This window comes from Moschus berezovskii, chromosome 11 (assembly GCF_049115385.1).
Source record: "Moschus berezovskii isolate FMDL1 chromosome 11, NW_MosBer_1.0, whole genome shotgun sequence".
In the NCBI taxonomy this organism is placed as follows: Eukaryota; Metazoa; Chordata; class Mammalia; order Artiodactyla; family Moschidae; genus Moschus; species Moschus berezovskii.
Genome location: NC_142470.1, coordinates 23249106 through 23271201, shown reverse-complemented (window position 1 = coordinate 23271201; position 22096 = coordinate 23249106). Strand labels below are relative to the sequence as shown.

Genomic DNA, 22096 nt, shown 5'->3' with positions numbered 1-22096 from the left:
CTATTTTTCCTTTTCCCTAACATATCCACAGGCTTAAATCTCTTACATTGCGAGTTCAGATGAGGTAAACATTCAACCTGTAAGTTAGGAAATCGGAGATTTTTATGAAATGGTCAGAAAATGAGATCTTAGCTTGACTGTCTTCAGTTAGAATGGAGAACAGATATCCCTTGCCGAAAAGCTTATTAGCTTATTTTATCATCTCATAACCCCTCTGCTTCATCTTGTGTCTTCTTTTTTTCTAATCTTTATAGGTTTCCTTTGAGTCTTTGTCAGTTTAGGGAAGCAAGGAACACAGGCTTCTAAAAGTGAGACTAACTGCAGCTCCCACATTTTCTTCTTTTTGTTTATGCTTCATTTTCGGCAGAGCTGCATTGATGTCCCAGTTCCTCATTATCTATTTTGCACCCTGGAACTTTCTTCCTGTTTTTGTAGCTCTCAAGTCACTCTCCATCTTGATTTTAAATCATTTGCATATATGTGTACGTGTATAAATCTATATCTCCTAATGAAATCACACTTTATAGCTATATGGATACATTTATATATATGTGTACACATATGCAGAGGTGCCCATATATATAAATGTGTACATGTATACATACATATGTGAGTGCTGCTGCTGCTGCTAAGTCACTTCAGTCATGTCCGACTCTGTGCGACCCCACAGATGGCAGCCCACCAGGCTCCCCCATCCCTGGGATTCTCCAGGCAAGAGTACTGGAGTGGGTTGCCATTGTCAGTGTATACCTATATCTATGTATATTCTCCAAATAGCTAGCAATTCTCAACAAAAATATTGAGTTGGGTCTCAACAATTTTCTAAACACAGTTCCTGATGTTTCCAGAAACCCGAAAGCCTGTGTTTTTCACTTGTGGTCCCTTTATGCATGTGGCAAATCATGTCTGAAAGGCACACCTAGCTACACCTCTTCATTTGTTTAAAAAAAGGGAAAGCCGAAGGTTTCAAAGATAGACAAGTAGATAAAAGTAAAGTAGGGAGTTCTATTATGTGTGGACAGTAAGTATCAATTTCACTGAAATTTGACCCTGCTACATTTATTAGATACCAATGACAATGAATTCTTAGGGGTCTTGAAAGCACACACACCGCATAATCAATAAGGTAATATTGGAAGACGGTTAGGATAAACTGATTACAACACCAATCGCATACTTTTCTGGAAAAAGGATCATTTTCAAACAAATGCGTTCACCACAGAAACATGACACAAAGAGGAAGTAAACATCAACATTTTGAAAATCTAGTAAAATCAGGTCACATTGAACTTACAGCTGCCTCTGTGTTTGATGCTGTAATCTGACACAAGTGTTTTCTAACTTTGACTGCTTCAGTTAATAAAATACAGTCATGACAGGCATTTAAAATTTTTAAATATTGAGGAACTTTATATATATAGGCTAATTAATATACTTTTAATTTAAAAAATAAACGCAATACATGTATCTTCTACAAGTTTTTCTTTTAAACAAAGAGATATACTTTGGGAATAACAGTGTTTCAGGACTGGTTTGTTTAAAGGATGCCTAGCTTCCCTTCTCCCCATTCCAGGCTCCTTTTTTCTCAGTTACCAAATATGTAGCAAAGCACTCCTTGAAGTAAAAATATTCATTTTTTTAATTTGCTTTTCAGAAAAACCTTCTGAAAGTGGAGAAAGAATGGGGGTCTTCTAAACCACATCACTGACAGGACCAACGACCAGCTCAGCCACACTTAACACCGTGAATAATGCTATGAAGTTCTGTTCTCTTGAAGAAAACTAAAAGCCACTAAATTCCTGACTTCTATTAAAATGTCAAGAGGCTTTTGGCTTAATTTCTGTAATTCTGATAACATCCAGAGATATTATATTCATTTATTTAAAAAAAAAATCAACTCTGCTGGTGCCATCTTCCAAGAGAATCGCCACCTTAGTGTCATTCCCATTGTTAAGAACATTCTAAAAATAGAAACATTTTCAGCATAAAAGATTAGCTAATGTCTTGATAATAGCCTCTTCGTGCTGCACAATGACTGGAATTATTCTGCCACTGGTTATTAGTAACATTGACCAATAGGTAACAGTTATTTCAGCAGGAATGTGAAGAATTTACAGAACTTTCAAGTTCCCTTTGAAACTAGTGTTTTTCTCTTGTGAATCTGTAGAAGTATCGTCAACCCAATCCTTAATAGACCAACATTGTCATGAGTGCTAGTTTGGCTGCCAAACCCATCTGCATTGCTAAGCTAGTGTCAGTGAGTAGCAAGCTAAGCGATTCCTGTTTTAGTGACCCTCTTATTAAGAGCAAAATCAGATTATATGCCATCAGAGGAAATATATCTCAGTATCAGGTGTGAGAGACCATCATTTCTTTTGCTAAAGTCCCGCGCTCTGAGTGACAGGTGGAACACAAAATGTCAAGAAGGAGTCCTGGTTGAACAAGTGCTTAGGATAGTATTTAATACAGCAGAGAGCCAAGATACAGTAGGACACAGTAAAGAATGTGGGCTGTGTAGATACAATATAGAATTTCAATTTAGGATCCACCATCTGTTATTTGAAAGGGGAATAAGGGAAATAAATGATTTTCAGTTCTCCATACATGCAAAGATAAGTTCATTATTACAAAAGTTTTGCTGTTGTATGTGCTGAAAGAAAAGCATAGGCGTTTAAACATTTTTTAAAAAATAAATCACTCAATAGGCTTAAGAAAAATACTCTAGTTCATAGTTCATTGATCTGACCTTTTGACTCAAGATCAGGGAATGAATCCAGGCTGAAAACCAAAAATCAGAACAGAGATGAATCATTTTACCATGAAGAAAAAAAAAAGGCATTTCCAGTCTCAGCTCACCTCGACTAGTTTTTATTGCATTATTTTTGAAATGCCAAGAAACTGGCTTTGGCCATAATATTTGCTGTCCAACTAAATCACAGCTGTCAGTATGTGATTGCTTGCAACAATTAGCTAAACACTGTTATTTGACAAATTCCCTTGAAAGGGAAATAGATGCTGGAGGTGTGTCTAACACACAGAGTCAAGTAACAAGTTAATCAGAAGGGGCTGCGGCACAGGGAGAGAAGTTAGTAAGTCCTTGAACAAGGAAGGGGTTTCAAACAACCTTACTTTTTAGAAAACCATATGTTCCTCCTGATCCTTGAAGTTCTCTCCAGTTTTCAGGAATAAACTGTGGGACTGGCTAAAGAGGAGGGCGGAAAAAGCCACCAATTCTACATTCATTTTTTCAGAAGATCAGGGGAAAGAAAACAAAAAATGCAAATATGGGATGGTAGCGGTATACAACAAGGAGAAATTAACACCATGGAACCTGCTAGCAATTTCCACCGAAGCAGTACACCCCTTAACTGACAGATATTCATCACAATATACACACTGATTAAAAACTCCACCATTACTCAGGCTGCCCTTAAAGTCAAAAAAAAAACCCAAAACAAAACAGAACCACAATATTCAAAAACAGAATTCTCATAAGGTTTGAGAAAAATAGAGTGAAAAGGCAATGTTAGCTAAGCTCTTAGCTAAATCCACTCTTAATGGCCCCCAGTATTTAAGCTATCATGGATTAAAGCCATGAAAATAAAAATTTCAATTTGAAATTTTATTAGCATGTTGCTAAAATGGTCAATAAAAAACATCAACACGATCGGCTTTGTTGACAAAGTTGGAAAACTGCTCTTTCTGCTTTTAAAACTTTATTTCCACCTCCCCACCTTCTGAGATTTCTGTTATAGACAAGCCAAACGAAATGTACTGGCTATGGTGCTGGAACAATGCTGGTTTCTGGAATGTTGCCATGTCTTCCCCTCCCTCTCCTCCAACCCCTTTAAAAATGTGGTTATTTTGGAAATGCAGCCCTAGGAGGGAGCCATCTAGGGTTGAGAACAGCACCCTCTTGACAAATTCAATTCGCCGACACCTGGCGAACCTTCCCTTTGTCCGGGGTGGGGGGCGGGACCGGCCCTCCTCAGCAAAAGAGCTGCGCCTTCAACCTCCCTGGACCTGGAAGGCATTCCTTTTGACAACAGGGGAGACTCACAGGCGGTATGGGTAGGGAGTGGCGTTCGCTTCCCTGGGTGGAAAGATCGGGAGGCAAACTCTAGTTTAGCCCGGAGCCTGGGATAACAATGTCAGGAGACCCGGGGCTGGAGAGCTGGAAGAGTCCCGGGAGGCATCGGGGTAACCCGGCGTCCCGAAGTGCTCTCTTGTGGAATTATTCACAAGTGCAGAAGGGACAGACTCGATTTCTTGGAAATCCTGCCGTTTGGTGACACATCCATACTGGAGCGGATCGGTGCCCTGACACGCTCGATGCTCACCTCTCACTGGCCTTGTGTGTGCACGTTTGGGGCGCGGTGAAGGTCCCTTTCTAGGAGTGATAGAGGGTCAGTCACTGACCAGTGACTCGCCTGGTCCCTGCTCCCCTCGGCCCATTTTCCAATCCCCACTTACAACCCAAGGAGGGTAGCGCACGCTGGGTCTCCCAACACCATCACCACCCTTAGGGGGCTCCGCCGAGCGCGCACCGCCCTTTGGGTCCCCGGGCGAGTTCCTGGGACTTCTGCCATAGCCAGAGAGGTGCGAGGCTGAGGCTGCCGCCTGGGGCGCTGGCCGCTGCCGGCTGCCCTTAACTGGGGGCGGGGGTGGTGAATCGCCGGCCTGGAGCCCGGGGCCGGGGGAGGAGCTGGGCGCCCGGAGACCGGAGGGGCGGGCGGCTCCCCCCTCCAGATTGCTGCTACTCCTTGTCATCCACGAGGTCGGCGAGCTCCTGGAGCACCCGCAGGCGGCCGCTGGCGTCGATGCGGCGCTTCTCGCGGATGAGGTCTTCCAGGCTGTGAAACCTGGCCGTGTGCACCTTGTTGTCAGCCAGGTGCACCTTGAGATAGTACTGCTGCTGCGGGGGCTGCGTGCCGGCCGGCACCTCCCCGCCCGCCTTGAACTCCCGCTTGCCGAAGCGGCACCAGGCGGCGAAGCTCTCCGAGTTCGTCCAGCAGATCTCCTCGCTCTTGAGGCCCAGGTGGCCGCAGGCGTTCTGCACCACCAGCTCGGCCACCAGGGGACGGTAGCGGTACCAGCTATTCACCACTCGGCCCACGTTGGCCGCGCCCGCCTCGTACAGGCTGTCCTGGCGGATCTCGCCTTGGCACAGGTGGATGATCTGCCCGCCGCCCACGTACACGGCCCAGTGCGGGGCCGGCGCGGGCGGCTCCGGCGCGGGCTGCAGCCACAGCAGCTCCAGCAGGTCGCCTGGCTCGCAGAGCGCCGGCAGGGCGGTGACCGCGTAGACGCTCAGGTCGGCGCCCTGCGGGCCGCCGCTCACTTTGGAAAAGATGCATTCCTGGCCCCGAAAGGCGGAGAACTGAGTTTCGTTGAGGACCAGCTGGTGCAGCAGGTGGTGGTGGTGGCGGCTGGGGCTCTCCGGGCAGGGGGCGCAGCCCGGAGGTGCCTTCACGCCGAACTTGTCCGGCTGGCCGCGTTCGTCCAAGTCCTCCTCTTCATCCGAGAAGAAGTAAGCGACCCCGACCCGCAGCTCGTCCTTTTCGATCCCTGACGGGTCCCCGGTGGGCAGCTCGCTGTAGTTGAGGTGGGTGATGCGGTCCAGTTGGTTGCCCATCAATGAGGCGGCGAGGCGAGGGCCAGGAGCGGGGATCTGCGGAAGCACAGGAGACACGCAGAGAACACGATCAGAGTCGCGCCCGGCCCTCCCCAGGACGAGCGGTGGCCCTGGGACCTGGCCGCCCGCGCGCCTGTCCTCGAGTCAACCGTCCCAGCTGAGTGCCCTTTGCCAACCGGTTGCCAGGACTGGCACAGAAGCCACCGGTCCGCGAACGCCACCACACAGTCTCAGACCCTGTACGGGAACCCGGGTCCAACTCCCACAAGAGAAAAGGCAGGAGGGCTGGAGGGCGCGCGAGGTCCCGGTGGGAAGGACAGGGAGGCCGGGGGCAGCGTGGGAGTTAGGACACCCAGGAAAGGACGGAGGGCTGGGCTAGGAGAAGGAAGGGGCGCCTCTGGCCCCAGAGCTTGGAAGCTGCGCTCACATGCCACTCCCCACCCTCCTCAGCCCACCCTCAGTTTTACACTAGATCACACTCCCCGACAGCGCCTCGCACAATGACAATCGCACACATCACAGGCACTCGCTTGACACCAACAAAATTTTGCACACTTAGGAGTCCAGACGCTGACAGGCTGGTACACTGGTGTGATAATGTCACATGCACACACAATGACAAACCTTCGCGACGACACACTCGGACCCCCACCTTTGCACACTCGCCCGGGCACGTACATCCATGCTCTCAGGCACACCTGCACACACAGGCAGGTGCACTCTGCCCCTGAGTTCTCTTGCCTCACCCCCACCCCCCACCCCTCGCCAGTCGAGTCAATCTGGCTGCGCCAGGGCGAGGCTGTTCTGTCTAAAATAACCTAACAAAGAGGCGAAGGGAGGATGGGGAAGCCGGTTCGGGGTGCATGTGTACGGCTGTGGGTTGTGTGACGAGGTCCACTTGCAGCCAAAAGATCCCTCTCCCTCCTACCCGGCACAGGGTCCAAACAATCGGACGAAGAAAACACGTTTCCAAGGCAAAGCAAACCGCCTCTTCGTACCCGTGATTTCCCTGCTCCCGACACCCCAAACTCCTTTAAAGTCTCCTGGTCCCCATGGGTGCCTTGGAGGTGGTGGTGACGCGCGGGTCCTGGGCGGCGAGTGAGGCTGCGGCTCAGTTCTGCCCCGCGTGGATCGGTGCGGTGCGGTCCCCGGCGCGGTGCCCGTGCGCCTGCCGGTCGGCGGTGGCAGGGGTGCCGGCTCCACCTGGGCAGTCCAGACTCTGTTCTGCTTTCGTGCAGCCCAGCGGACGACTCTTAAGTAGCCGCAGCAGCTGGTTCCAGGGCCCGCCCCGGGATGCGCTCATTGGCTGGGGCGAGTGCCCAGGCCCCGTCAATCTCCGCCGAAGCGGGCGGGGTGCAGGGGCGGGTCTCCGGTGCGCGCGCCGCCCCGCCCCCGCGCACCGGAGCGCGCGCCGCCCTCGGGAGCGAGGTGTGAGCGCCTGCCGGGAGCGCGCGAGGGGCGGCCCACTTGCCTCCGCGCCCAGCAGCTGCTGCTACCGATCGTAACCGAGCGCACCATCCTCCCGTGTGTACTCTGCCCAGAAGAACAGATCGCAGCAGTGAAGCTGAGTCTGGGGGTGAAAAATCCCCAGTGCACCCCGAGCACATGGCGCGGCCCCAGGGCGAGGAACGCCATTGTCACAGGCGGCACCCGGGGCCCTGCTGGGGACCCCTGACCCTGGGTTCCTGAAGCCTCCTGGGCTAGTCTTTGGCTCACGGGCACAGACGTTTTTCCTGCTGGGCGCCGATGCCTTTGAAATTGCGAGGTTTGGCTCCTCTCCTTTGACCCGCCTGAAACTGCTGACCTAGCACTGGCGCCTGATTTAAACGGAACGCGGTGTCAAATGCGAATGAAAAGTCTGACCCCGACGAGCCTCCTCCCTGACGGAGGAGGCCTGAGTTTGACCTCCAATGGTCTATGAAAGGGGCGCGTCAGGAATGCCGACAGTGGGACCCAATCTTTTTTTTTTTTATTACAGTCCCTAGAAGTGCCATTGCTAAGGGATTTTTCGTGGGAGAAGGGTGTCCAGCTGTAATTAATGATTGCATTTCTGGATGGAAGGTTATGAATGTGCTCTGGATATTGGATGCTAAAGGATTACTTTCATACCTGTGAAATTTTAGAACAACAGTTTGAAAAGCTTATGACGTTAAGACTTGAAGCGTTCTTAGACATCTAGTTCTACTTTCAAGGCTGGTCTCTTGCAGCTTCTCGGTGGATCCCAACTTCTTTCCGCAGGGAGAATTGGGTGCTTCCTTTTTGTGCCACCTTGGCAGCTGGTACAAACTCTTAGAACGCTTACCCCTGTTTCATTACAAACCTCTGTTGACTTTCTTCCTGTTTACAAAGTGGACGTCTTGAGGACTGACTTGTGTTTCACGCTACTTTATATTGTGGGCCTTTTTTACAGTACTGGTATACTGCTTAAATATTTTTCAGATTGTAGAGTCTCCTGCTCATGTGTGATTTCTGAAAATTTCTGTATACCCCACAGCCTCCAAATACAATGATTTATCAAATTAGATGCTTAATAAGTATTGCTGAAAAAAAAATGGTTTTACAATGACCATCTGTATACATTTGATGTGTATGAATCTTTTGAAAACCTTGACCATTGCCCATGTAGGAGTTAAGAGAATACCAACTGCCATCCTTGGAGATGACCACAGCTTGTGATGACATTTTTTAGACTTGCTATCAATAATAAGCAACTGATTTGGGCCCTGTAGTCAAGAGAATTGAACAAGTGGCTTCAGAGATCAAAAGTGAGTTATTGGCCTGGTTATAAACTGGACTTCAGGGATCTCTGGGAGAAGTATCTGAAGAGTTCATTACTGGTGTCTGAGAGGAAATCATTGGAAGGAGCTCAGAGCTTGACACTGAGTAACATTTTTTGTCCTCTGTCCATCCCAAGATAAAGTCCTGTGCACAGACATTTACAACATAGTTGTAAGGGGTGCTGAGTTCTGTCCTCCTATCCTATTCTTCACTGTTTCAGGCTACATTGTAAGCAGACTGCTCTTCTTTGCTTAATTTTCCATCATTCAAGAGGATAATTAACAAAACATTGTTAGGGCTCTAAAAGATGGAACTACCACTAGATGGCCAGGGTCCAGGTTCCCCAGTGACTGTCTGCATTGGGTTGTGACGTGAGGGAGAAACCAATCTTCATGTTTTAAGCCACCAATAAACCTTGTGGCTATTTGTGACAGCAAGTAGCCTGTCCTGATCTGTAGTCTCTCCTTTATTTTAGAACAACAAATATCCCATCCCCCGCCCCTTCTCTCTAAGTGTCTGTCCTCACTGTTGAGGTGGGCTTTATAATAATGGAATTCCTGAAGGATCACAGCATCTTCACCTACCCAGAATTCAAAGAAATCCACAATGGATGTATCTGTCTCCTCTAGGTACTGCCCCATGTCTCCCTACTACTTTTTTCTCTAAATTTTCATTCACCTCCTTGTGACTAACTTATTCATCTTTCTAAATATCTTCCCTGCCTTCTACTTTTTTTTTGGACCACAAAAATGGCAACTAAGACTAAAGGGATTCCTAGTAACCTGCTCCCCTTAATCTCTTTTTATGCACTGACATTCTGACTTTCTATTTCTTCTTAAGTCAAGTCTTCCAACTTTGCTTTGCACATTTTCTGAGTTTCTTCCTATCACTGGATGTTCTTATTAAGGAATCTTTGAAAGAAAGTGTTCATTGCTCAGTCGTGTCTGACTCTTTGTGAGTCTGTGCACTGTAGCCTGTTAGGCTCCTCTGTCTGTGGGATTCTCCAGGCAAGAATACTGGAGTGGGTATCCATTCCCTTCTCCAGGGGATCTTCCTGACCCAGGGATCGAACCCAGGTCTCCTGCATTGCAGGCAGATCCTTTGCCATATGAGCCACCAGAAAGAGCTTAAAATGTCTTTCATGGCTTTCTATCATTTTGCCAGTAAAAAATCAATGAATATCCCCAGGGTAAAACCTTTAGTACTTGTGGGTTTAGCATTTTGCTGGACATGGATTATACAAGGATGCCTCAACCCAGTGTGAATCTCTCCACTGTGTTCTCTATAGATTTTAGGAGAGTGCATGCCTTTTGCGTGGGTCCACTTCTACGTGGTAGTGATGGTGGAGCTCTGGGTAGCCCTGTGTCACTATTACCACTGCTGCCTCCTGTCCAGAATGTCTTTCCACGGCTTCCTCATCTAGCTTCGACTCAAAATTTATAATCTTTTCAAGCCTCTCCCATATGTCTGTCCCCTCAACATTCTAAAGGAGACTGTCTTTTATGCTCCCGTGGTACCTTGTACCTATGGGTCATGAGATGTGTCACATGTGTTGAAATGCTCATGAAATAAAATTTATATCATTGGTTGATTTTCTTCTCTTTCTTCTTTAAGGAGACTAAGGATTATTTGGGGAAGAGCCCCAAATCTAGTTCAAATCTGTAGTCCCTTTGCTTAGCATGAAGGTTAGTGCATAGTGGATACTTGATAGATGCATCTTATCTGACTCACTGCCTGCATGAACCATGATCACTGTTTCACTCACTGAGCTGACACTGTTTCAGTTTTCAACAACCTGAGTACTCTGACACCTGGAGTATGTTCTCAATTAGGTGATGTGCAAGACGGTTTGCTCTGTGATGTATAGCACTATGGTTCCAAATGGTCCTCTGGCATCATCCAGGACTGTGATTCAAATACAGATTCCCAGGCTCTGACCCAGATGTAGTGAAACTTAATCTCAGGATGGGCTCTAGGGATCTGTACTTTAAACAGTTTCCCTTCGCATTCTAGATGCAACAGAGTGATTACTGGCCAAGCTCTACTCAAATGTAAGAAATCATTCTTATTCTCCTGAGACAGCCTTGAAGGTAGGCACTTAATAAATACTTGCAATTAGGTTCTCTCGACATCCTGTGGTCCATCTTTAATAGAAGCGAGCTTCATTTTAGACGGATTATATGAAACTAGTAAATGTGTATGTTTTCATTCAAAAGTGAGTGAAGTCAATTGGTTTTTTAAAAGTTATATTTTAGTCCTGGGGTAGAGCTGTGGATTTCTCTTCCTTTTCTATTGATTCAAGCCCTGTGCTCTAGTCCACTGCGCTAAGAGGCTGTGGTTAGAGCAGAAACATGAGTGACAAGGAAAGTCTGATCCCAGATACATTCCTTCTTTGACTGCTGATTGACTGATGATGAAAATCCTGGCTTTGCCTTTTGTATTGCTTCTGAATTTTCCTCCTATGACTGTTCCTTTTCTGATCCCATTTTTCTCAAAGATCGAGTCATTCTCCTGGCTCTGCATGCCACTCCCTTGTACCTCACTCTTTCAATCATCTCTTCTCTTCACCTTCATTTATGATCTTAGTTATCCTACTAGCTCCTTCCCAATTGCATGGAAACACTTTTAAGTCTCTCCCATCTTAAAAAAAAAAAAAAAAACTAACTATGCATCTCCCTTGATATGTCCTCCTCTCTTGAAAGAATGGTCGGTACACATTTACCCTACCCCACCACAGGCTCTCCTCTGTACCCATATTGCCAATATACAGCTCTCACCAGAAACACCAGTGATCCATTACCTGATGGATTCTTTTGGATTCTTACTTTATTTGGCTTCCCAGAAGCAGGTGACACAGCTGACAACTTCCTCCTCCTTGACATAAGTTCTTCTTTCACTTTTCACTGTGTACACTATCCTGGTTTCCCTTCAGCTTCTCTGGCTGTTCCTTTTACTATGGTTTGGGAGGTCATTTCCTTCAACTTGTCTTTTCACTGTTGCTTTTCTTGACAGTTCTCTTCCCAGTGTTCTCATCACACAATCTTGTCTGCTGCCTTTGATTTTCATCATCTTTCTGTGTCATGACTCCTTAGTGGAAATCTCCAGGTTCCATCTCTCTCCTGAACTGTCTCAAAGACGTGACCTGAGGGTGTCCACAGAGACCTAAAAGGCAGGATGTCCCAGGCTGAGCACTGAGACCTGCTTGCCCTTGGGTTTTCCTTTTGTGGATGGGCACTGTTGCCCTCCTAGTGTTTTGAACCGATGCCTGGGCATCATCTACCACTTTCCCTCACCCTCAGGGTATATTAGGACCATGCTACCTCCTGCTGTTTCTCCTATGTAACTTCTTTCCTTATCTTTCCTCTTTAGTCCATTTTGGGCTGCCACCTCCTTGGTCCCAGTCACTAGGAACTCCCATCTAAATCACTGCCGCAGCCTGAGTTGTTTTCTGTGACCCCAGGGTTGCTCCACAGTCATCTCCCACATTGTCACCAGGGTGATTTTTTATTTCTTCATTTTCATTTTATGTTGAAGTATAGTTGGTAAACAATGTTGTATTAGTTTCAGGTATACAGCAGTATGATTCAGTTATAAATATACATCTGTCTATTCTTTTTCAAATTCTTTTCCCATTTAGCTTATTACAGAATATTGAGTAGAGTTCGTTGTGCTATACAGTAGGTCAGAGTGATTTCTAAAATTTGGTGGTGGAGTGGGGTGCCTCCCCTGACTCTCCCTCCCATCCTCAGTAATTCCATCAACCTTAAGAAGACATCCCAAGTCCATGTGGCAGCTCCAAGATCCTGCCCTTGCTTGCTTCTCCACCTCCTCTTTTGCTAGTCACCCTCTTGCATCTTGCAGGGCTTTCCTGGTGACTCAGATGGTAAAGAATCTGCCTGCAATGCAGGAGACTTAGGTTAGATCCCTGGGTTAGGAAGATCCTCTAGAGAAGGGAATGACTACCCAGTCCAGCATTCTTGCCTGGAGAATTCCATGGTCAGGGGAGCCTGTCGAGCTACAGTCCATGGGGTTGCAAAGAGTCGGACACAACTGAGCAGCTAGCAGTTCCTTTTTCTCTTGCATATTGCTTCAGCCTTCCCAGTCCAACTCATCTGTTTGTTTTTGTCTTATCCTCTGCTTCATTGCTCTTTCTTGTGTTACTGCTCCTGATCCTTCTGCTAAGATTCTTTCCTCCAACCACCTCCTGGGAAGAAAGATTTTTAGGTTCTACTTCCTCCTGGTGGCCCTCTCTGACTTACCACATCTGTCTTAGATTCTATTTACAGGGCACTCTGATTCTTCCCAATTATATTGACACTGCCTATTTATTTATTTATATGCATGAGCTCTTTAAGAGGAGTGACTGTATCTATACTGTTGCCACCAGTATCCCCAGCCCTGAGTGCTTTCGGAGCCGCAGGGTGGAATGCATAGGCGATGCCAGCCCACTCTAGGACTCTTGCCTGGAAAATCCCATGAACGGAGGAGCCTGGTGGGCTGCAGTCCACGGGGTCGCTAGGAGTCGGACACGACTGAGCGACTTCACTTTCACTTTTCTCTTTCATGCATTGGAGAAGGGAATGGCAACCCACTCCAGTGTTCCTGCCTGGAGAATCCCAGGGATGGGGGAGCCTGGTGGGCTGCCATCTGTGGGGTCGCACGGAGTCGGACACTACTGAAGCGACTTAGCAGCAGCAGCAGCAACAACAACCTATACCACAGGGATGGGCAGCTCTGGTAAACTTGTGATCGTGACGTGAAGTGAAAGTCTCTCAGTCATATCCAACTCTTTGCGACCCCATGGACTATACAGTCCATGTAATTTTCTAGGCCAGAAGACTGGAATGGGTAGCCTTTCCCTTCTCCAGGGGATCTTCCCAACCCAGGGATCGAACCCAGGTCTCCCACATTGCAGGTGGATTCTTTACCAGCTGAGCCACAAGGGAAGCCCAAACTTGTGATAAATGCATTGCTAAATGATAGAGACACTTCAGAATTCAGTGAAAGGGGAAAGTGCTTATTTTAGAACAGTGATGAGGGTGATTCATTTTGCTGTACAGTAGAAACTAACACAACATTGTAAAGTAACTGTACTCCAATAAAAACTAATTAAAAAAAAGAGTGAAGTAGCCACTTAGACTTACCTTTCCCCTTTTCTTTAGGGCTTTTCCTTTGGGTGTCATGGTGCATTGTTTTAACTGCCAATGCTGACTCATTTTCTTTTCCCTGATCAGTAATTATATTGATTGTAATGAGATATTTATTTATTTAATGAGATTATTTATTTTCCAGATGTCAAAGTTTGGATCTGATTACAGACATAGCAGATAGTTAGTAAAGTGTGGTTTCGATTTAAAAACAAACATATACTTAACATACCACTGCTGCTAACACATATTCAGCATATTTCTAAACTCCAAGGGCAGGGAACTTCATGTGTGTGTGTTCTTCTGTTCCCAGTCCATCATCCCTCTGGCTCTAATGTTGCCCTAATCACACTCTGTGTCTTTGTCTTTGATCCTAAGAACTGAGCTTGTCCTCTTATTGTAGGGAAGTTTTCATAGATCAGTTCTCTTTTAGAATAGCTGGATTCAGACCCTGGCTCCATTATTATTAGTTGTTTGGCCTTGGTTGAAATGCTTAATCTCTATGTACCTCAGTCTATTACATCTTTAAAATATGAATAATAATAATATGGTATTTTTCCTTAAGGGGTTTTGGTGAATATTAAGTGAGATCACTTCCAGATGTTCAAATTGGTTTTAGAAAAGGCAGAGGAACCAGAGATCAAATTGCCAACATCTGCTGGATCATGGAAAAAGCAAGAGAGTTCCAGAAAAACATCTATTTCTGCTTCATTGACTATGCCAAAGCCTTTGACTGTGTGGATCACAAGAAACTGTGGAAAGTTCTGAAAGAGATGGGAATACCAGACCACCTTACCTGTCTCTTGAGAAACCTGTATGCAGGTCAGGAAGCAAGAGTTAGAACTGGACATGGAACAATAGACTGGTTCCAAATATGAAAAGGAGTACATCAAGGTTGTATATTGTCACCCTGCTTATTTAACCTATATGCAGAGTACATCATGAGGAACGCTGGGCTGGAGGAAGCACAAGATGGAATCAAGATTGCTGGGAGAAATATCAATGACCTCAGATATGCAGATGACACCACCCTTATGGCAGAAAGTGAAGAGGAACTCAAAAGCCTCTTGATGAAAGTGAAAGAGAGTGAAAAAGTTGTCTTAAAGCTCAACATTCAGAAAACTAAGATCATGGCATCTGGTCCCATCACTTCATGGGAAATAGATGGGGAAAATGTGGGAACAGTGTCAGATTTCATTTTCTTGGGCTCTGAAATCAATGCGGATGGTGACTGCAGCCACAAAATTAAAAGAAGCTTGCTCCTTGGTAGAATAGCTATGACAAACCTAGACAGTGTATTAAAAAGCAGAGACATCACTTTGCTGACATAGGTCCAGATAATCAGAGCTATGGTTTTTCCAGTAGTCATGTGTGGATGTGAGAGTTGGACCATAAAGAAGGCTGAGTACCGAAGAATTGATGCTTTTGAACTGTGGTATTGGAGAAGACTCTTGAGAGTCCCTTGGACAGCAAGGAAATCAAACCAGTCAATCCTAAAGGGAATCAAACCAGTCAATCCTAAAGGGAATCAGTCCTGAATATTCATCAGAAGGGCTGATGTTGAAGCTGAAGTTCCAGTACTCCAGCCACCTGATGCAAAGAGCTGACTCATTGGAAAAGACCCTGATGCTGGGAAAAGTTGAAGGAAGGAGAAGGGGATGACAGAGGATGAGATGGTTGGATGGCATCACTGATTCAATGGACATGAGTTTGAGCAAACTCAGGGATCAGAGAAGGACAGAGAAGCCTGGCATGGTTCAGTCCATGGAGTCACAAAGAGTTGGATACGACTTAGCGACTAAACAACAATCCTCTTATAATTATTATTATATTAGTGCTCATAGTGTTAAGCCTGAATATTAGACCCAGATTATACCTTCACTGGGCTTCTCTTGTGGCTCAGATGGTAAAGAATCTGCCTACTATGCAAGAGATCCACGTTCTACCCCTGGGTCAGCAAGAGCTCCTGGAGAAGGGTATGGCAACCCACTCCAGTATTCTTGCCTGGAAAATTCCATGGACATGCTTTCTGTCCTGATAGGCTACAGTCCTGACAGGCTACAATCCATAGGGTTACAAAGAGTCCGACATGTCTGAGCGACTAACACTTTTTCACTTTCACATACCTTAGATACTGTCCCTAAGGTTAGCTTCACATTTGATTGAAAAAGGATGCATTGAGCATGTACTACTCTGAACCAGGCATAGGGCTTGGGCTTGAGGATTCAAAAGTAAAGAGGACATATTCCCTCTTCTCAGTGAAGCTCTTGTATATGGAGAGTTGGCTGAATATGATCCAATACAAATAAACGGAAGAAATAAAGTATTTTAAAAGCATGTAAAAACACAGAGGGAATTATTAACTAAGAGATTTGGAGGAGGCAATCTTACAGAAAGGCTTTGCAGGAGGAATATGATTTTTTTTTTCCAAGCAGGAAAGAGTGGAGGCCTTTCTGAGAAAGGCAACATGTGTAAATGCTTGAGAGTCGTGAAAATATGTGATATTTCCAGAAAGCGTCCAAGTAGTTTGTTAGAATGTGAACTAGATGTGGCTGTGTCAGGAAAGGACCGTTATGCTATACCATTTTAGAAATGGTTTTTTGGAAGGTCACTCTGGCCCATAGTGTCAGATCTATACTGAAGGGGAGAGAAGCCAGAGTTGGGAAGAGGATGGATGGGGATGTGGAAACAGATAGCTCAGCTGCTAGAACAAACACCATAGGTTGGCTTCAACCACCGGCATGCATGTCTCATAGTTCCGAAAGCTGAAAGTTCAAGATCAGGGATGATCAGAAATGCCAGGTACTGGTGAGAACCTCTTTTTGGCTTGCAGACATCTGTCTTCTTGCCATGTGGTCACATGTTGGAGGGAGTGACAGAGAGTAAAAAGAGTGAGAGTGGAAGAGAGAGCTTTCCTATCTCTTCTTCTTAAGGGCACTAAAGCCGCCATGAAAGCTTTACATCCCCCAGGCTCTAACTCCAGATATCATCATGATGGGGATTTGAGCTTCCACATATGAATTTTGGGGAGACACAGATATTCAGTCCATGGCACCAGGAGGGCCTGGGATAAGGTAGAGGATGAGATGGTTGTATAGCATCACAGGTGCAATGGACATGAGTTTGAGCAAATTCTGGGAGATACTGAGGGAAGGGAAGCCTGGAATCCTGAAGTTCACAGGGTCACAAAGAGTTGGACATGACTTGGTGACTAAACAAAAACCACAAAGTGGAGGCTTTGAGATATCCAGAGGAAGCAGATTCCATAGGGATTAGCGACCATTTGGATAATTGGGATATGAGATGAACTGGATGACTTCCACTTTCTGGATTGGACTTCTGGGTTACACCTGGGTTACCTGGGGACTCTGGCTTCACAGACCACAAGGCTGCTCAAAGAAAAAAGATTTCTACTGCTTTACCAGTAACACCTAACTCTCTAAAATACGACCCTCCCCTAGCTGTTTCTGAATACCTGTCTTCCATTGTTCACTTACTGTTGTTCAGGAGGGCTTGTTTGCTTTGTTATTGTTCAGTCGCTCAGTCGTGTCTGCCCTTGGAGCCTTGATCATGATGTTCCTTCCCTTGGCGTGTGCTCTGTTTTCTCCCTTAATTCATTCTTGAGGGTGACTCTAATCTCACCTCTCTAGGAGAATTTTCCCCAGCCACTCAGAAGGACACTGCTGTCTGTTCCATCTGCTTTTCCCATCCATCTCATTGGTTTTCTGTGGCAGATACAATGCTGTGTTCTCACTGACATCTCTCCTCCTGGATACGCAGGGGCATCTTTTATCTCCGGCTTCCTTGTGCTTAAAATTTCACCCTTTAAGTCCAAGCCCTCGCTAGTGGAAATGTGAATAGATGTGCTGTGTGCCCTGTAGTCTGAGGCAGCTAAGAGAACCAAGAGTGCTGGGAGCTCTCCGGATTTTTTCTGTCTTGTCTGAGCAGTTTGAATGTGGAACTCTAAAGTGGTGATGTGAAAATGGAAGTGACCAGAGATGAGAGTTGTCAAGGAGAGAAGATTGGCTTAAATTGTTGTTGTTTAATCGCAAAGTCATGTCCGATTCTGCAGCTCCATGGACTGTAGCCTGCCAGGTTCCTCTGTTCATAAGATTTCCCAGGCAAGAATACTGGAGTGGGTTGCCATTTCCTTCTCTAGAGTATCTTCCCAACCCAGGGATTAAACCCATGTCTCCTGCATTGGCAGGCAGATTCTTTACCTCTCAGCCACCAGGGAAGCCCTGGCTATAAAATTACACTTCATATAAATGACCAAAAACAGCACAATAGCTTTCTTGTGCTAAACTAATAAGATCTGGGCAGTAATTTGTTAACACAGCAAATCATGGTATCTGACTAGTATGACCACTAATACCTGATGTCCTCTTGTGGTATAAAAATAAAATCAGGGATCCCTTTTTGTCTCACACTGTGCTTTTCTTCTTTTGGTAAGTATCTTTTGAATGAAATTGAACATCAATGACTAGAAAAAAAGACTTTCTCAGATGCGAGATAAAGTAATAACCAAACGCTAACAGCCCCATCCCACTCTTGTTTTCCCCACTTTTTTTTTTTTTTAAAACACATACCTCCTTTCAGTGAGTGCCTTATCTTTTATATCTGAGTCTGTTTCTTCCCTTGGGCTTCCCTTGTGGCTCAGGTGGTAAAGAATCCGCCTGCAATGCAGGAGACCTGGGTTTGATCCTTGGGTTAGGAAGATCCCCTGGAGAAGGGAAAGGCTATCTACTCCAGTATTCTGGCCTGGAGAATTCCACAGACTGTATAGTCCAGGGGGTTGCAAAGAGTCGGACATGACTGAGTGACTTTCATTGTTTCTTCAGGTCAGCAAATGAACAGTATTAATTGGTCCGAATGTTTCACTGGATTATCCTTTGTTTTTATGAAGAGAGATCAAAGGAATGCTATTTATCTGCTTCTGACTATTAAATCTTTTGGTAGAAGTAAGTGTGCACATGTGTTATTATTTTTGTTGTTGTTGTTTAAGGGACAGAAGGATTCTGACCTCCATCAATATGTTGTTAAGTGTTGCTATGCTGCCGATGAGCTTGGGCCCCGCTTTTCCCACTTGTGTATAACACAATCTTTTATTTCATTTTTTCTTAACATCTCTATTTTGGTGGAATGCCACCAATTTCAAATGTGTATATATTGCCTCCTGCCCTTGGGGACCCTCATTAAAATGAGATGTTTTAACTAAAATGAAACACATACAGTCTCCTCTGGTCCTGCTATTTTGTCATGAAAACCCCACGTCTCCGTGAGACTGATTTTTCAAACTTATTATCCTAAAAGCGATTTTATATATATTACAAATGAGGAGGAGGAGGAGAAAGGGTGATAGAGGATGAAATGGTTGGATGGCATCACTGACTCAATGGACATGAGTTTGAGCAAACTCTGGGAGGTAGTGAAGGACAGAGAATCCTGGCATGCTGCATTCCATGGGGTTGCAAAGAGTTGGACACAACTTAGCGACTGAACAGCAACAGCAGCGAATAATTACTACTACTACTACTAATGCATGACTGAAAAGCAAGGCTAAATTCCCTCTGGATGAGAGTAGTTATTTACAAAATCCTCAAGTTGTCTTCTTCCAGGGCAAAACGCTAGCAGAATCACTCAAGATTCTTAGGACTTGTTTCCATAGACCATTCAAACCATAGCGCTTTCTGTTTTATTTCTGTTTTCTTGTTTTTAAATACAAGTTGCATGTTCAAATTGAATTCTCTCTCTGATTATGGAAAGTTTGTGCTTATCAGGCTTTGTAATATTTTCTTTTCCTTTTTCTTTGTGCTCAAGTTTCCTTCTGGAATGCAAGGAAAATGACTAGCAAGAAGAGTTAGTTTTCTTTCCTTTTTTAGCTCTGTTGTAGTAACGAAAGGAACCTGGTTCTGGAGCGGGGATTGGGAAATTTGAGTCCTTTTTTGGCTGTGAAATCGCTGAGTGGCTTTGAATGAACACATGTGTTGTTATGGTACTTGTTTATCATGTGAATTAGGTGGGAGGCATAGGGACTGATTATTTGAATTTTATAGGGGAGGACCTCAGGCTCTGAGAGGGGAGGGATCAGGCATAATGTCAGTGAAGGAGTTGTTGCTACAGTGTTAGCGAAGGGAGATAATGAGTTGCTGGAGACTCTGGCTCCATCCTTGGGTCAAGAAGATCTCCTGGAAGAGGAAATGCAACCCACTCCACTATTCTTGCCTGGAAAATCCTATGTACAGAGGACCCTGGTGGGCTATAGTGCATGGGGTCACAAAGAGTTGGATACAACTGACGCGACTGAGTACAAGTGTACTGAGCACACTCAGTATGAGTGACTGAGTACAAGTACTGAGAACTTGACACATTCATAAGTACTAATAGGACCTGACAGAATGCTTCAGATGAATGGCTTAAGAGTGTGTAAGGGTGGGGGTGATCCTCCAGTGGAAGACAGGGCATTTGGACAGATAGTTGGGTGGAAAGAACATGGCACCGGAACTCAGGAGATACTGGTGTTTGTTCTGGTTCTCCCATAGATGTGTTATGTCAACTGAGGAAGGTCACTTGCTTAGTCTCGGCCTGTTTCTTTACCCACAAAATTAGAAAAATGGGTCAGGTAATCTGTAGAATTCCTTGGACACTCTAACATGCTGACTCAAATATATAGAGATACTACACTAGAAAATAAAGACCGGATGAATCATTTTAGAACAATGGCATATCTTACTGCCTTGGTGATTCTAAAAATTCTCTATAGGTAACATTGTGCTCGGAGAAGGCGATGGCAAACCACTCCAGTACTCTTGCCTGGAAAATCCCATGGATGGAGAAGCCTGGTAGGCTGCAGTCCATGGGGTCGCTAAGGGTCGGACACGACTGAGCGACTTCACTTTCACACATTGCAGAAGGAAATGGCAACCCACTCCAGTGTTCTTGCCTGGAGAATCCCAGGGATGGGGGAGCCTGGTGGGCTTCCGTCTATGGGGTCACACAGAGTCAGATACGACTGAAGTGACTTAGCAGCAGCAGCAGCAGCAACATTGTGCTTAAATCAAATCATCTGTCCGAGGTTCTACAACGTTGGGGGAATGTAGAGCTGAGAGATGCTTGAGATACAGAGTTAATAAAAATAATGCTGTTTGTAGTATTTTTAATGTCACATGACCATGGAGTGAAGAGCAAAGCACTGCTTCTGTCTCTCAGCTCTCTTTTTCTCTCCTGTCACCAAGTGTCATGATGGAATAGGAGTTGGTCACCTTGGCTCCATTAGTTTTATGATCTCAGATAAATGCTCAGTTTCTTTCATTAAAATAGCAACAATATGGCCATCTTTACCCTTTCCCAGGGATTCTTATGAGAATCACATGTGAGAATTTGTGTGCGAACATTTACCAACTGTAAAGTACTACAGAAAGACCCTTTTTAGTGACTACATGTGTTCATGGTCTCTGGTCATTCATATGGCTGTGAGAACAGTGACCAACTCCCTTTGCCTGGATCACTGGACTCTGGCTTCAGTGTTGGGCTTAGAGAAACTATTATTGTTAGTTTTATCTAAATCCCTGAGTTTGCTGGCTTACTTCCCAGAACCTCATCAAAATGGAGTATGAACTTATGTGGTTGGCCAGCCCAGCATGGAAAGTAAATATTCAGATGTCTCCTCTGTTGGAAGCTGTACGCAATTAAAGGAGCAACACTTACCCACCATTATTACCTGACCATTTCTTATCACAGTGTGTGACCTTGAACAAGTCACTTCCTCTCTGGGCCTGAGTTTCCTGTTCTTTCAGATTTTAAGGGGTTAGACAGGATGACTTCTGGAGTCTCTCCAACCTCTTAATTCCACAAGGTTTTTAAATAATGAGTTCATGCACATATAAGACAGAGTCAGGGACCCTCCTGTGTAATTGTGCTTGGAGCTAGTGCTTCCCTGGGCTACCAAGGGTGAGGGCACAGGCTGGCCTGGCCACTGATGTTTTCCCATTTCCCTACCACCATCCCCAACCCAGCTGAGACAAATAGGCTTGATTGGAACACAGGCCCATTGTGTGTTAAGTCCTGTCATGCTCTCAGAGAGATGATACCAGGTCTGAAATCTTGAACATGACCACATTAGCAGAGAGCTCTGGGTAAAGATTAGAGTCAAGTCCAAGACTGCTACAACACTCCCTAAAGCTCCTGGGTCCAGTGCCTGCCGCTGGAAGGCAGCTCTGCCTCTTCCACCTGTGTGGGCAGGGCCAGGCACTGAACTCTGTTCTCCAGTGTCCCCTCCCTGAGAACGATGGTCATGGCACACCTACCAGTTAGGGAACTTTGATAATCAGGTAAGATAATGCATGGTACTAGGAGGCAAAACCGAAATAAAAGCAAGACCATTATTATCCTAAGGAGAGCACAGTGGTTTCTACTGGGTAGGAGGGAGGGAAGATCATACTTCTGTCTGGTTCTGGTTTAATACTGTTCTTATTATTTTAGCTTGGATGGCATTTATGTGGCAGATCACTTCCTGATTAGTCATTAAACACTGGCT

The 22096-nt window shown here is 45.5% G+C and overlaps 1 protein-coding gene and 1 long non-coding RNA gene across 2 annotated transcripts in view; one reads left to right on the top strand and one right to left on the bottom strand.

The window, feature by feature from the left end:
• Positions 1 to 825: 825 nt before the first annotated feature.
• LRATD1 (LRAT domain containing 1) lies at positions 826 to 6854 on the bottom strand. Its single transcript, XM_055399484.2, has 2 exons — positions 6634 to 6854; positions 826 to 5671 (listed from the first exon to the last, which is right to left on the bottom strand). Exon 2 carries the CDS (start codon positions 5633 to 5635, stop codon positions 4757 to 4759), a length of 879 nt encoding a protein of 292 aa, XP_055255459.1. The 5' UTR covers positions 5636 to 5671; positions 6634 to 6854; the 3' UTR covers positions 826 to 4756.
• The window catches only part of LOC129539160 (uncharacterized), a 75273-nt gene continuing 58589 nt past the window's right edge, over positions 5413 to 22096 (top strand). The window contains exon 1 of the long non-coding RNA XR_008682408.2: positions 5413 to 5530. This is a non-coding gene — a long non-coding RNA (uncharacterized LOC129539160). The remainder of the gene's footprint in view (positions 5531 to 22096) is intronic.

What these genes read in the sequence shown, in the direction of transcription:
- LRATD1 (XM_055399484.2), bottom strand. Translation starts at nt 5,635, where the DNA reads ATGGGCAACCAACTGGACCGCATCACCCACCTCAACTACAGCGAGCTG.